Below are 13643 nucleotides of genomic sequence, written 5' to 3' on the forward strand. Positions count from 1 at the left end.
CATTTTGGGCAAGTACCTATTAGAAGATTTTGTGAAAGATGATTTAGTCAAATGGAGATAGTCTACACTTTAATGGGCTCCCAAGTGGCGCAGCGGTCTGAGGCACTGCATCTCAGTGCTAGAGGCTGTCACTACAGACCCTGGTTCGATTCCAGGCTGTATCACAACCGGCCATGATTGAGAGTACCATAGGGCGGCGCACAATTGGCCCAGAGTTGTTAGGGTTTGGCCGGGGTAGGAAGTCATTGTAAATAAGATTTTGTTCTTAACTGACTTCCCTAGTTAAAGAAATAAAAGAAACATGTTCAGGCTCATCAGAGATACATTTGGCAGAATGGTATAACTCTCTCTCTCTTCTGCTGTTATCTCCTGGCCCTTTGCTAGTGCTCTCTCTCTCTTGCTGCTGTTATCACCTGGCCCTTTGCTAGTGCTCTCTCTTCTGCTGTTATCACCTGGCCCTTTGCTAGTGCTCTCTCTTCTGCTGTTATCACCTGGCCCTTTGCTAGTGCTCTCTCTCTCTTGCTGCTGTTATAACCTGGCCCTTTGCTAGTGCTCTCTCTTCTGCTGTTATTACCTGGACCTTTGCTAGTGCTCTCTCTTCTGCTGTTATCTCCTGGCCCTTTGCTAGTGCTCTCTCTTGCTGCTGTTATCACCTGGCCCTTTGCTAGTGCTCTCTCTCTCTTGCTGCTGTTATCACCTGGCCCTTTGCTAGTGCTCTCTCTCTCTTGCTGCTGTTATCACCTGGCCCTTTGCTAGTGCTCTCTCTTCTGCTGTTATCACCTGGCCCTTTGCTAGTGCTCTCTCTCTCTTTTGCTGTTATCACCTGGTCCTTTGCTAGTGCTCTCTCTCTCTTGCTGCTGTTATAACCTGGCCCTTTGCTAGTGCTCTCTCTTCTGCTGTTATTACCTGGCCCTTTGCTAGTGCTCTCTCTTCTGCTGTTATCTCCTGGCCCTTTGCTAGTGCTCTCTCTTGCTGCTGTTATCACCTGGCCCTTTGCTAGTGCTCTCTCTTCTGCTGTTATCTCATGGCCCTTTGCTAGTGCTCTCTCTTCCGCTGTTATCACCTGGCCCTTTGCTAGTGCTCTCTCTTCCACTGTTATCTCATGGCCCTTTGCTAGTGCTCTCTCTTGCTGCTGTTATCACCTGGCCCTTTGCTAGGGCTCTCTCTTGCTGCTGTTATCACCTGGCCCTTTGCTAGTGCTCTCTCTTCTGCTGTTATCACCTGGCCCTTTGCTAGCTCTCTCTCTCTTCTGCTGTTATCACCTGGCCCTTTGCTAGTGCTCTCTCTTCTGCTGTTATCACCTGGCCCTTTGCTAGTGCTCTCTCTTGCTGCTGTTATCACCTGGCCCTTTGCTAGTGCTCTCTCTCTCTTGCTGCTGTTATCACCTGGCCCTTTGCTAGTGCTCTCTCTTCTGCTGTTATCACCTGGCCCTTTGCTAGTGCTCTCTCTTCTGCTGTTATCACCTGGCTCTTTGCTAGTGCTCTCTCTCTCTTGCTGCTGTTATCACCTGGCCCTTTGCTAGTGCTCTCTCTTCTGCTGTTATCACCTGGCCCTTTGCTAGTGCTCTCTCTTCTGCTGTTATCACCTGGCCCTTTGCTAGTGCTCTCTCTTCTGCTGTTATCACCTGGCCCTTTGCTAGTGCTCTCTCTTGCTGCTGTTATCACCTGGCTCTTTGCTAGTGCTCTCTCTTCTGCTGTTATCACCTGGCCCTTTGCTAGTGCTCTCTCTTTTGCTGTTATCACCTGGCTCTTTGCTAGTGCTCTCTCTTCTGCTGTTATCACCTGGCCCTTTGCTAGTGCTCTCTCTTCTGCTGTTATCACCTGGCCCTTTGTGCTCTCTCTTCTGCTGTTATCACCTGGCCCTTTGTGCTCTCTCTTCTGCTGTTATCACCTGGCCCTTTGCTAGTGCTCTCTCTCTCTTGCTGCTGTTATCACCTGGCCCTTTGCTAGTGCTCTCTCTTGCTGCTGTTATCACCTGGCCCTTTGCTAGTGCTCTCTCTTGCTGCTGTTATCACCTGGCCCTTTGCTAGTGCTCTCTCTTCTGCCCTGAAGTCTAATAGTGTCTGCTTGGTCTCTACAGACAGCAGTTGTATATCTAGCCGTTATCAAGCTGTCCCAATTAATCTGCTCATTTCTTCAGTGCACGCACGCTAGCGTCTGCTGGTCAAATCCTCCTTCTATCTAAGCCAGCCAAGCCATTTGGAATTGGACAGGGAGGAAGACATGAGAGGGGCTCAGCTCACTCTCTCTCTCAAAAGGAGAGCAGGGCTTGGCCTTTGATACTTGAACAACCCCCTTCTACGGTGTTAAAAATAACCAGCTCTTCATCTGACTGCATGGCCAGACAGACAGACTGGAGTTTGGTCAACACCAGCCAGCCAGACAGATAGAGCAACACACACACAAACACCCACACACACACAGGCTGAAGAATGGATATTGTAGATGAATGGACAGATAGACTGGAATCCATTTCCGTCCACACTCACACACAGTGTTCTAAGCTCATGTTGAATAGACACTGATTAACTTTGAAAACCTTTACTTGTCTTCTCTTTGTGGAAATAAAAGGAGAGCCTCCAGACGTAATACAAACATATGCTGGCCAATTTAGACCTGCTTCCTTCACTCTTCACTAACACCACACTTTGCCATTTTGTAACTAGGTCAAAACAGAAGATATCTGTGAGAGAAATGCATCTCTCATTGTAACACAAAGAGATACAAACACGGCCACACACACACACACACACACACACACACACACACACACACACACACACACACACACACACACACACACACACACACACACACACACACACACTAATGCATGCATGCATGCACACAATCAAAAGTTTGGACACACCTACTCATTCAAAGCTTTTACTTAATTTGGACTATTTTCTACATTGTAGAATAACAGCGAAGACATCAAACTATGAAATAACACATATGGAATCATGTAGTAACCAAAAAAGTGTAGGTGTGTCCAAACTTTTAACTGGTACTGTATGCCTATGTGGGTGCATGTATATAAGAGTATTTGTTTATGTATGAGGAGGAGCAGGAGTTTGTCCCATTCAAATTCCCATTATGCATTTCTCTGGAAAAGTTCTGTGTGATATGTATTCACATAAAAGTAAATATACAGTAGGTCTGGGTGAAATAGTCTGGGTGTATTCTCCTTCTGAAATGTGATTGACAGATCTGAAATATCTGCTGATAGCTCCTTGTAGAGTGGCATCCTGCCCCGGCAATTAAGACTGATATAAAACCAGGCATTCACAGTGCCAACTGACACTTACAAATAACATCTGAATAGAACAAATTAAAATCAAAGACAAAGTGAATATGCAAAATGTTGACAATATTTTTGTAGGCCCATGCTGAAAAACATAGCTGAAGACTACTCCACTGAACCAAAGGGATCATTCATTTGATTCAAAGATGATCTATAAAGTGTTTGGTGCCCTCTGGTGGACAATTGTGCCCTTTTCCCTACCAGCATAACAGCTAATCTTTTAGTAGCCTAATTCAAATGTAATTTCAGTGTGTGGTGAGCAGCATACAAACCCATTTCAAACATTTTTAGTAGGTTAATAAACATGTATCTATGGATAAATGAAATACCCTGTAATCGATGTAATGTTTTTTATTCCCTTAATGTTGAATGGTAGTGATGATAATGATAGTATTTCTACACTGAAAGTATTGCATATATAATTTCAGATAAAAGACAAATAGAAATACATAAATATCATAATATACATAGGTACTTTAACTTTGAACAGCTTTTACAGTAAATCCAATGCTGGTGAAAGATACGTTATTCTATTGCTAGATACAACTAATTCATTAGCTCTGGGCTTATACTATGATCATGAGTAACACCTTATCAGGGTTCTGTTTATGGTCAGCTCTAAAGGCTTCCAGGATATACAAAATGTATACTGCATCAAAACAAATAAGGCACTAGCAAGACATTAACGGCCGCTTGTAGTGATCATTCTGATCATACATCACAAGGCCTCACTGATCCAAAGGCAGCACAGCACGTCCATCCCCAAAGCATCACAGGATAAGGCTATAACAAGGACCAAACTCTGATGATCTCTCAATCCTGTGGGCCGCTAGGAGAAAACAATGTCCATGTTCTATGGAAGTCCTTTCAGTAAACTCTTCTAAAATCCAAGTCCTTATTTGTCAATGCTTATGCTTGTCTCATTCCAGATCTCGCCAAATTAATATGCCAAAGCAAATACATCAAATTCTTCTATCGTATTCCTGATGAAATGATCCAGGCAGTATACGGACGGTTGGTGAGGGCCTTTTAGGAAGAGGCACCAGAAATATGGGACACTGAGAGTCTTACATAGTAGCAAAGGATATCGATAGTCTCTATACAAGACTATCAGCCCTAATGTTGGTGTGCTGGTTGTAGTCTTATGTTAAGGCCTAGACGTCCTGCTTGTCTAGACGTCCGTCCTGCTCTGGAGTTGAGGCCTACAGATCCATTTTGAGTTTCTCTGTGGGGTAGTCATGGTCCTGGTCCAGCTTGGAGAGGGTCTTCCTGACACGGAGAGCTGTTAGGCGGGCTGGAGGGCTCTGGAACCAACACTCCTTCATTATCTTGGTAATGGAAGACAGGATCTGTACACAAAGAAAGAGAGAGAGAGAGACCCACCATAAAATCACACTGTTCTATCACTGTACGTACATTAGAAAGTCACTATTATACCTTTACTATTGACGGTGTGTGTGCGCGTGTCTATACACTGACTGTACAAAACATTAGAAACACCTTCCAAATACTGACTTGCTGTCACGCCCTGACCTTAGAGATCCTTTTTATGTCTCTATTTTGGTTTGGTCAGGGCGTGAGTTGGGGTGGGCATTCTATGTCTTGTGTTCTATGTTTTCTTTTCTGTGTGTTTGGCCGGGTGTGGTTCTCAATCAGAGGCAGCTGTCTATCGTTGTCTCTGATTGAGAACCATACTTAGGTAGCCTTTTTCCACCTGTGTGTTGTGGGTAGTTGTTTTCTGTTTTGTGTTGTTGCACCAGACAGAACTGTTTCGTTTCGCTCACTCTCTTTGTTGTTTTTGTTGTTTCAGTGTTCAGGTTATTTATTAAATTACAATGAACACTTACGACGCTGCGTTTTGGTCACCTTCTTTCCAGGACGATCGTTACAGGACTACCCACCACCAAAGGACCAAGCAGCGTGGTGGAATGGACTCCTGGACATGGGAGGAAATCTTGGACGGCAATGGACCCTGGGCACAGCCAGGAGAGTATCGCCGTCCTAAAGAGGAGCTGGAGGCAGCTAAAGCGGAGCGGCGACGCTACGAGGAGTTGGCTCGAAGAAACGTGCACGAGAGGCAGCCCCAGAATGTTTTTTTTGGGGGGGGGGCACACGAGGAGATTGGCGGAGTCAGGTAGGAGACCTGAGCCAACTCCCCGTGCTTACCGTGGCGAGCATGTGACTGGTCAGGCCCCGTGCTATGGGGTGATGCGCACGGCGTCCTCAGTGCGCACTCATAGCCCGGTGCGCTATATCCCAGCTCCTCGCATCGGCCGGGCTAGAGTGGGCATCGAGCCAGGACGGAGTGTGCCAGCCCTGCTCTCCAGGCCTCCAGTGCGTCTCCTCGGCCCGGGTTATCCTGCGCCAGCCCTACGCACGGTATCCCCGGTTCGCCAGCACAGCCCTGTGTGGCCTGTTCCAACTCCCCGCACTACAGGGGGGATCCAGCCAGGACGAGTTGTGCTAGCTCTGCGCTCGAGACCGCCAGTGCGCCTCCACGGCCCAGTGTATCCGGTGCCTCGGCCAAGGAAGAGGCCTCCTGCATGTCTCCCCAGCCTGGTGAGTCCTGTGCCTGTGCTAAGCCCTAACTCTCCTGCATGTCTCCCCAGCCTGGTGAGTCCTGTGCCTTCTTCCAGAGCCAGGCCTCCGGTGTGTCTCTCCACTCCAGTGGTGATCCATGGCACGAAGCCTCCAGTGATGATCCATGGCAAGAAGCCTCCAGTGATGATCCATGGCACGAAGCCACCAGTGATGATCCATGGCAAGAAGCCTCCAGTGATGATCCATGGCACGAAGCCTCCAGTGATGATTCTTGGCACGAAGCCTCCAGTGATGATCCATGGCAAAAAGCCTCCAGTGGTGATCCATGGCACGAAGCCTCCAGTGATGATCCATGGCATGAAGCCTCCAGTGATGATCCATGGCACGAAGCCTCCAGTGATGATCCATGGCACAAAGCACCCAGTGATGATCCATGGCACGAAGCCTCCAGTGATGATCCATGGCACGAAGCCTCCAGTGATGATCCATGGCAAGAAGCCTCCAGTGATGATCCATGGCACGAAGCCTCCTGTGTGTCTCTCCACTCCAGTGACGCCCTTCAGTCCGGAGCCTCCAGCGACGATCCCCAGTCCGGAGCCTCCAGCGTCGATCCCCAGTCCGGAGCCGCCAGCGTCTGCCTCCTGTCCGGAGCCGCCAGAGTCTGCCTCCTGTCCGGAGCCGCCAGAGTCTGCCTCCTGTCCGGAGCCGCCAGAGTCTGCCTCCTGTCCGGAGCCGCCAGAGTCGCCCTCCTGTCCGGAGCCGCCAGAGTCGCCCTCCTGTCCGGAGCCGCCAGAGTCGCCCTCCTGTCCGGAGCCGCCAGAGTCGCCCTCCTGTCCGGAGCCGCCAGAGTCGCCCTCCTGTCTGGGGTCGGCGGCAAGGGTCACCGTCCCGTGCCAGAGCCGCCACCGCGGATAGATGCTCACCCAGACCCTCCCCTATAGGTTTAGGTTTTGCGGCCAGAGTCCGCACCTTTGGAGGGGGGGGGTACTGTCACGCCCTGACCTTAGAGATCCTTTTTATGTCTCTATTTTGGTTTGGTCAGGGCGTGAGTTGGGGTGGGCATTCTATGTCTTGTGTTCTATGTTTTCTTTTCTGTGTGTTTGGCCGGGTGTGGTTCTCAATCAGAGGCAGCTGTCTATCGTTGTCTCTGATTGAGCCTTTTTCCACCTGTGTGTTGTGGGTAGTTGTTTTCTGTTTTGTGTTGTTGCACCAGACAGAACTGTTTCGTTTCGCTCACTCTCTTTGTTGTTTTTGTTGTTTCAGTGTTCAGGTTATTTTATTAAATTACAATGAACACTACTGCGTTTTGGTCACCTTCTTTCCAGGACGAACGTTACACTTGCACTCCCTTTTGCCCGCAAAACAGCTTCAATTCGTCGGGGCATGGACAACAAGGTGTCGAAAGCGTTCCACAGGGATGCTGGCCCATGTTGACTCCAATACTTCCCACAGTTGTATCAAATTGTCTGGATGTCTTTTGGGTGGAGGACCATTCTTGATAAACACAAGAAACTGTTGAGCATGAAAAACCCAGCAGCATTGCAGCTCTTGACATTCTCAAACCGGTGCGCCTGGCACCTACTACCATACCCCGTTCAAAGGCACTTAAATCTTTTGTCTTGCTCATTCACCCTCTGAATGGCACACATACACAATCCATGTCTCAATTGTATCAAGGCTTAAAAATCCTTCTTTAACCTGTCTCCTCCCCTTCATATACGCATATAAGCATTTCGCTACACTATAAGCATTTCGCGACACTCGCAATAACATCTGCTAACCATGTGTATGTGACCAACCAAATTTGATTTTGATTTGATTAAAGTCGATTTATCAAGTGACATCAATAAGGGACCATAGCTTTCATCTGGATTAACCTGGTCAGACTATGTCATGGAAAGAGCAGGTGTTCCTAATGTTTTGTGCACTCAGAGTATGTGCATGTGTGTGTCTCACCGGGTGGGAGTGCAGCCTGTTGTGCATACAGGGTCTTTGCTTGTCCACACACACCACCTTCTTCATCTCCTCAAAGCTGGGGTCAGAGGGCACCATGTCAAAGAAGGGCGGACGGTACTCTTCCACTATCCCTGGAACAACAAACACAATCACACCTGAGGAACATGTTACATATACAGTCAGTACCAGTATATCTACGTCTTCATTCCAAAGGAGTCAGCCAACATTCCATCTTACATAATGATGACTGAGGTGGCAAAGATTTGGTGGGAAAACTACAAACATCATGACACTACAGACATCATGATACAACAAACATCAGGACACTACAGACATCATGATACAACAAACATCATGACACTACAGACATCATGACACTACAGACATCATGACACTACAGACATCATGATACAACAAACATCATGACACTACAGACATCATGATACAACAAACATCATGACACTACAGACATCATGATACTACAAACATCATGACACTACAGACATCATGATACAACAAACATCATGACACTACAGACATCATGATACAACAAACATCATGACACTACAGACATCATGACACAACAAACATCATGACACTACAGACATCATGACACTACAAACATCATGACACTACAGACATCATGATACTACAAACATCATGACACTACAGACATCATGACACAACAAACATCATGACACTACAGACATCATGACACAACAAACATCATGACACTACAGACATCATTATACAACAAACATCATGACACTACAGACATCATGACACAACAAACATCATGACACTACAGACATCATGACACCACGACAATATACAGACACAACGACACTACAGACACCACGACACTACAGACACCATAGTGTCGTGGCAGAACGACAGATGTTTAACCTTGTCAGCTCGGGGGATCCAATCTTGCAACCTTACAGTTAACTAGTCCAATGCTCTAACACCTGATTACATTGCACTCCACGAGGAGCCTGCCTGTTACGCGAATGCAGTAAGCTAAGGTAAATTGCTAGCTAGCATTAAACTTATCTTATAAAAAACAATCAATCAATGACTGTCATTGCTCCAATGTGTAATTAACCATCTTAAAATCAATACACAAGTATATATTTTTAAACCTGCATATTTAGCTAAAAGAAATCCAGGTTAGCAGGCAATATTAACCAGGTGAAATTGTGTCATTTCTCTTGCGTTCATTGCACGCAGAGTCAGGGTATATGCAACAGTTTGGGCCACCTGGCTCTTTGCGAACTAATTTGCCAGAATTTTACGTAATTATGACAAAACATTGAAGGTTGTGCAATGTAACAGGAATATTTAGAATCATGGATGCCACCCGTTAGATAAAATACGGAACGGAATAAACTTTTTGTTTTCGAGGTGATAGTTTCCGGATTAGTCAAAGGTATATGGTTTAGAGAGAAATAGTCGACTCGTTATAATTCCTGTAATAACTTGCGGCTGAACTTGAAAGGGGTTCCTTCGTTATTTTACCGTTCATGTCTTCCATAGAGAATGTCTTGATCTACTTCAAATAAGGTCTGTGTTTCGAGGAGGAGCAGACTGACAGGGGACCATGCAGACAAGCTCTGCTTTCTGCACTACAACCCAAAACTTCTTAACTGGGAATATTGAAGACCCATGAAAGCTGGTGGTTCGTTTTAACATATGTTCTCATGTTATTTGAGACTAAATTGATTTTATTTATGGATTATAGTAAGTTAAAATAAAAGTGTTCATTGTTCACTCAGTATTGTTGCAATTGTCATTATTACAAAAATGTGTGTGTGTTTATTTATATATATATATATATATATATATATATATATATATATATAAATACATATATATATACAGTGGGGAGAACAAGTATTTGATACACTGCCGATTTTGCAGGTTTTCCTACTTACAAAGCATGTAGAGGTCTGTAATTTCTATCATAGGTACACTTCAACTGTGAGAGACGGAATCTAAAACAAAAATCCAGAAAATCACATTGTATGATTTTTAAGTAATTAATTTGCATTTTATTGCATGACATAAGTATTTGATCACCTACCAACCAGTAAGAATTCCGGCTCTCACAGACCTGTTAGTTTTTCTTTAAGAAGCCCTCCTGTTCTCCACTCATTACCTGTATTAACTGCACCTGTTTGAACTCGTTACCTGTATAAAACACACCTGTCCACACACTCAATCAAACAGACTCCAACCTCTCCACAATGGCCAAGACGAGAGAGCTGTGTAAGGACATCAGGGATAAAATTGTAGACCTGCACAAGGCTGGGATGGGCTACAGGACAATAGGCAAGCAGCTTGGTGAGAAGGCAACAACTGTTGGCGCAATTATTAGAAAATGGAAGAAGTTCAAGATGACGGTCAATCACCCTCGGTCTGGGGCTCCATGCAAGATCTCACCTCGTGGGGCATCAATGATCATGAGGAAGGTGAGGGATCAGCCCAGAACTACACAGCAGGACCTGGTCAATGACCTGAAGAGAGCTGGGACCACAGTCTCAAAGAAAACCATTAGTAACACACTACGCCGTCATGGATTAAAATCCTGCAGCGCACGCAAGGTCCCCCTGCTCAAGCCAGCGCATGTCCAGGCCCGTCTGAAGTTTGCCAATGACCATCTGGATGATCCAGAGGAGGAATGGGAGAAGGTCATGTGGTCTGATGAGACAAAAATAGAGCTTTTTGGTCTAAACTCCACTCGCCGTGTTTGGAGGAGGAAGAAGGATGAGTACAACCCCAAGAACACCATCCCAACCGTGAAGCATGGAGGTGGAAACATCATTCTTTGGGGATGCTATCTGCAAAGGGGACAGGACGACTGCACCGTATTGAGGGGAGGATGGATGGGGCCATGTATCGCGAGATCTTGGCCAACAACCTCCTACCCTCAGTAAGAGCATTGAAGATGGGTCGTGGCTGGGTCTTCCAGCATGACAACGACCCGAAACACACAGCCAGGGCAACAAAGGAGTGGCTCCGTAAGAAGCATCTCAAGGTCCTGGAGTGGCCTAGCCAGTCTCCAGACCTGAACCCAATAGAAAATCTTTGGAGGGAGCTGAAAGTCCGTATTGCCCAGCGACAGCCCCGAAACCTGAAGGATCTGGAGAAGGTCTGTATGGAGGAGTGGGCCAAAATCCCTGCTGCAGTGTGTGCAAACCTGGTCAAGAACTACAGGAAACGTATGACCTCTGTAATTGCAAACAAAGGTTTCTGTACCAAATATTAAGTTCTGCTTTTCTGATGTATCAAATACTTATGTCATGCAATAAAATGCAAATTAATTACTTCAAAATCATACAATGTGATTTTCTGGATTTTTGTTTTAGATTTCGTCTCTCACAGTTGAAGTGTACCTATGATAAAAATTACAGACCTCTACATGCTTTGTAAGTAGGAAAACCTGCAAAATCGGCAGTGTATCAAATACTTGTTCTCCCCACTGTATATATATTTTTTTATCGGCCGATTAATCGGTATCGGATTTTTTTGTCCTCCAATAATCGGTATCGGCGTTGAAAAATCATAATCGGTAGATCTCTACTACAGACACCACGACACTACAGGCACCACGAACACAACAGACACCACGAACTACAGACACAACCGACATCACAACACCACAGACACCATAAACAACAGACACCATGACACTACAGACATCATAGCACCATGACACTACAGACACCATGACACTAAAGACACCATGACACTATAGACATCATCACACTACAGACACAACATACACCATGACATTACAGACAGCATGAACTACAGACACCGTGACAATACAGACACCATGCCATGATAGACACCATGAATTACAGACACCATGACACTACAGACATCATGATACAACAAACATCATGACACTACAGGCACCACGGCACTACAACCCCATGACCACTACAGACACCACAACACTACTGACACCACGACACTAGACACAATATGACACTACAGACACCATGGCACTACAGACACCACAACACTACAGACACCACCGACACCATAAACAACAGACACCATGGCACTACAGACGTCATGGCACCATGGCACAACAGACACCGTGACATTACAGACACCATGACACCACAGACTCCATGAAACTAAAGACACCATAGACATCATCACACTACAGACACAACACACACCATGACATTACAGACAGCATGAACAACAGACACCATGACACTACAGACACCATGATACGATAGACACCATGAATTAAAGACACCATGACACTACAGACATCATGATACAACAAACATCATGACACTACATGCACCACAACACTACAAGCACCATGACACCACAGACACCATGAACAACAGACACCATGACACTACAGACACCATGACACTACAGACAACATGACACTACAAACACCATGACACTACAGACACCATGACACCACAGACATCATGACACTACAGACACCATTAACCACAGACATCATGACACTACAGACACGACAACACTACAGACACCATGCCACTACAGACACCATGACACTACAGACAACATGACACTACAAACACCACGACACTACAGACACCACGACGCTACAGACACCACAACACTACAGACACCACAACACTACAGGCACCATGACAATACAGACACCACAAACTACAGACACCACAACACCACTTACACCGTAAACAACAGACACCATGACACCATGACACTACAGACATCATGGCACCATGACACTACAGACACCATGACATTACAGACACCATGACACTAAAGACACCATGACACTGCAAACACCATAACACCAGGACACTATAGACATCATCACACTACAGACACAACATACACCATGACATTACAGACACCATGACACTACAGACACCATGACACTACAGACACCATGACACAACATACACCATGACACAACATACAAAATGAATTGCAGACACCATGACACTACAGACATCATGATAAAACAAACAGCATGACAATACAGACATCATGACACTACAGACATCATGACACCACAACAATATACAGACACAATGACACTACAGACACTTTCAGGTACCATGACACTACAGGCACCATGGCACTGGAGAGAACATGACACCACGCCACTACAGACACCACAACACTACAGACACCATGACACCACAGACACCATGGCACTAAAGACACCACAACACTACAGACAGTTCAACACTACAGACAGTACAACAATACAGACACCACGACACTGCAGGCACCATGACACTACAGGCACCACGACACTACAGACACCATGACACCACAGTCGCCATGAACCATAGACACCACAACACCATGACACCACAGACACCAGGAACTACATACACTACAGACACCACAGACACCATGTACCACAGACACCATGAACTACAGACACTTCAACACCACATACATCATGAACTACAGACACCAAAGACACCATGCCATGACAGACACCATGAACTACAGACACCATGACACTACAGACACCATGCACTACAGACACCATGACACTACAGACACCATGACACTACAGACACCATGACACTGCATACACCATGACACTACAAACAACATGCCACTACAGACACCACAACACTACAGACACCACAGGCACCATGACACCACATACGCCACAACACGACAGGCACCATGAAACAACAGACATCATGGCACCATGCCACTACAGACACCATGACACTACAGACACCATGACATTACAGACACCACGACACTACAGACACCATGACACTACAGACACCATAACACCAGGACACTATAGACATCATGAAACTATGACACCATGACACTACAGA

The 13643-nt window shown here is 45.9% G+C and overlaps 1 protein-coding gene across 4 annotated transcripts in view; it reads right to left on the bottom strand.

Annotated features, from left to right (window-relative positions):
* Positions 1–3639: 3639 nt before the first annotated feature.
* LOC139557732 (activin receptor type-1-like) overlaps positions 3640–13643 on the bottom strand; it is a 35258-nt gene continuing 25254 nt past the window's right edge. For all 4 annotated transcript variants that reach the window (XM_071372866.1, XM_071372867.1, XM_071372868.1 and 1 more), the window contains 2 exons: positions 7801–7931; positions 3640–4652 (listed from right to left, as the gene is read on the bottom strand). In XM_071372866.1, the coding sequence (XP_071228967.1) occupies positions 4506–4652; positions 7801–7931 (278 nt within the window). In that variant the 3' untranslated portion in view covers positions 3640–4505. The remainder of the gene's footprint in view (positions 4653–7800; positions 7932–13643) is intronic.

Source organism: Salvelinus alpinus, chromosome 28 (genome assembly GCF_045679555.1).
Source record: "Salvelinus alpinus chromosome 28, SLU_Salpinus.1, whole genome shotgun sequence".
Taxonomy (NCBI): domain Eukaryota; kingdom Metazoa; phylum Chordata; class Actinopteri; order Salmoniformes; family Salmonidae; genus Salvelinus; species Salvelinus alpinus.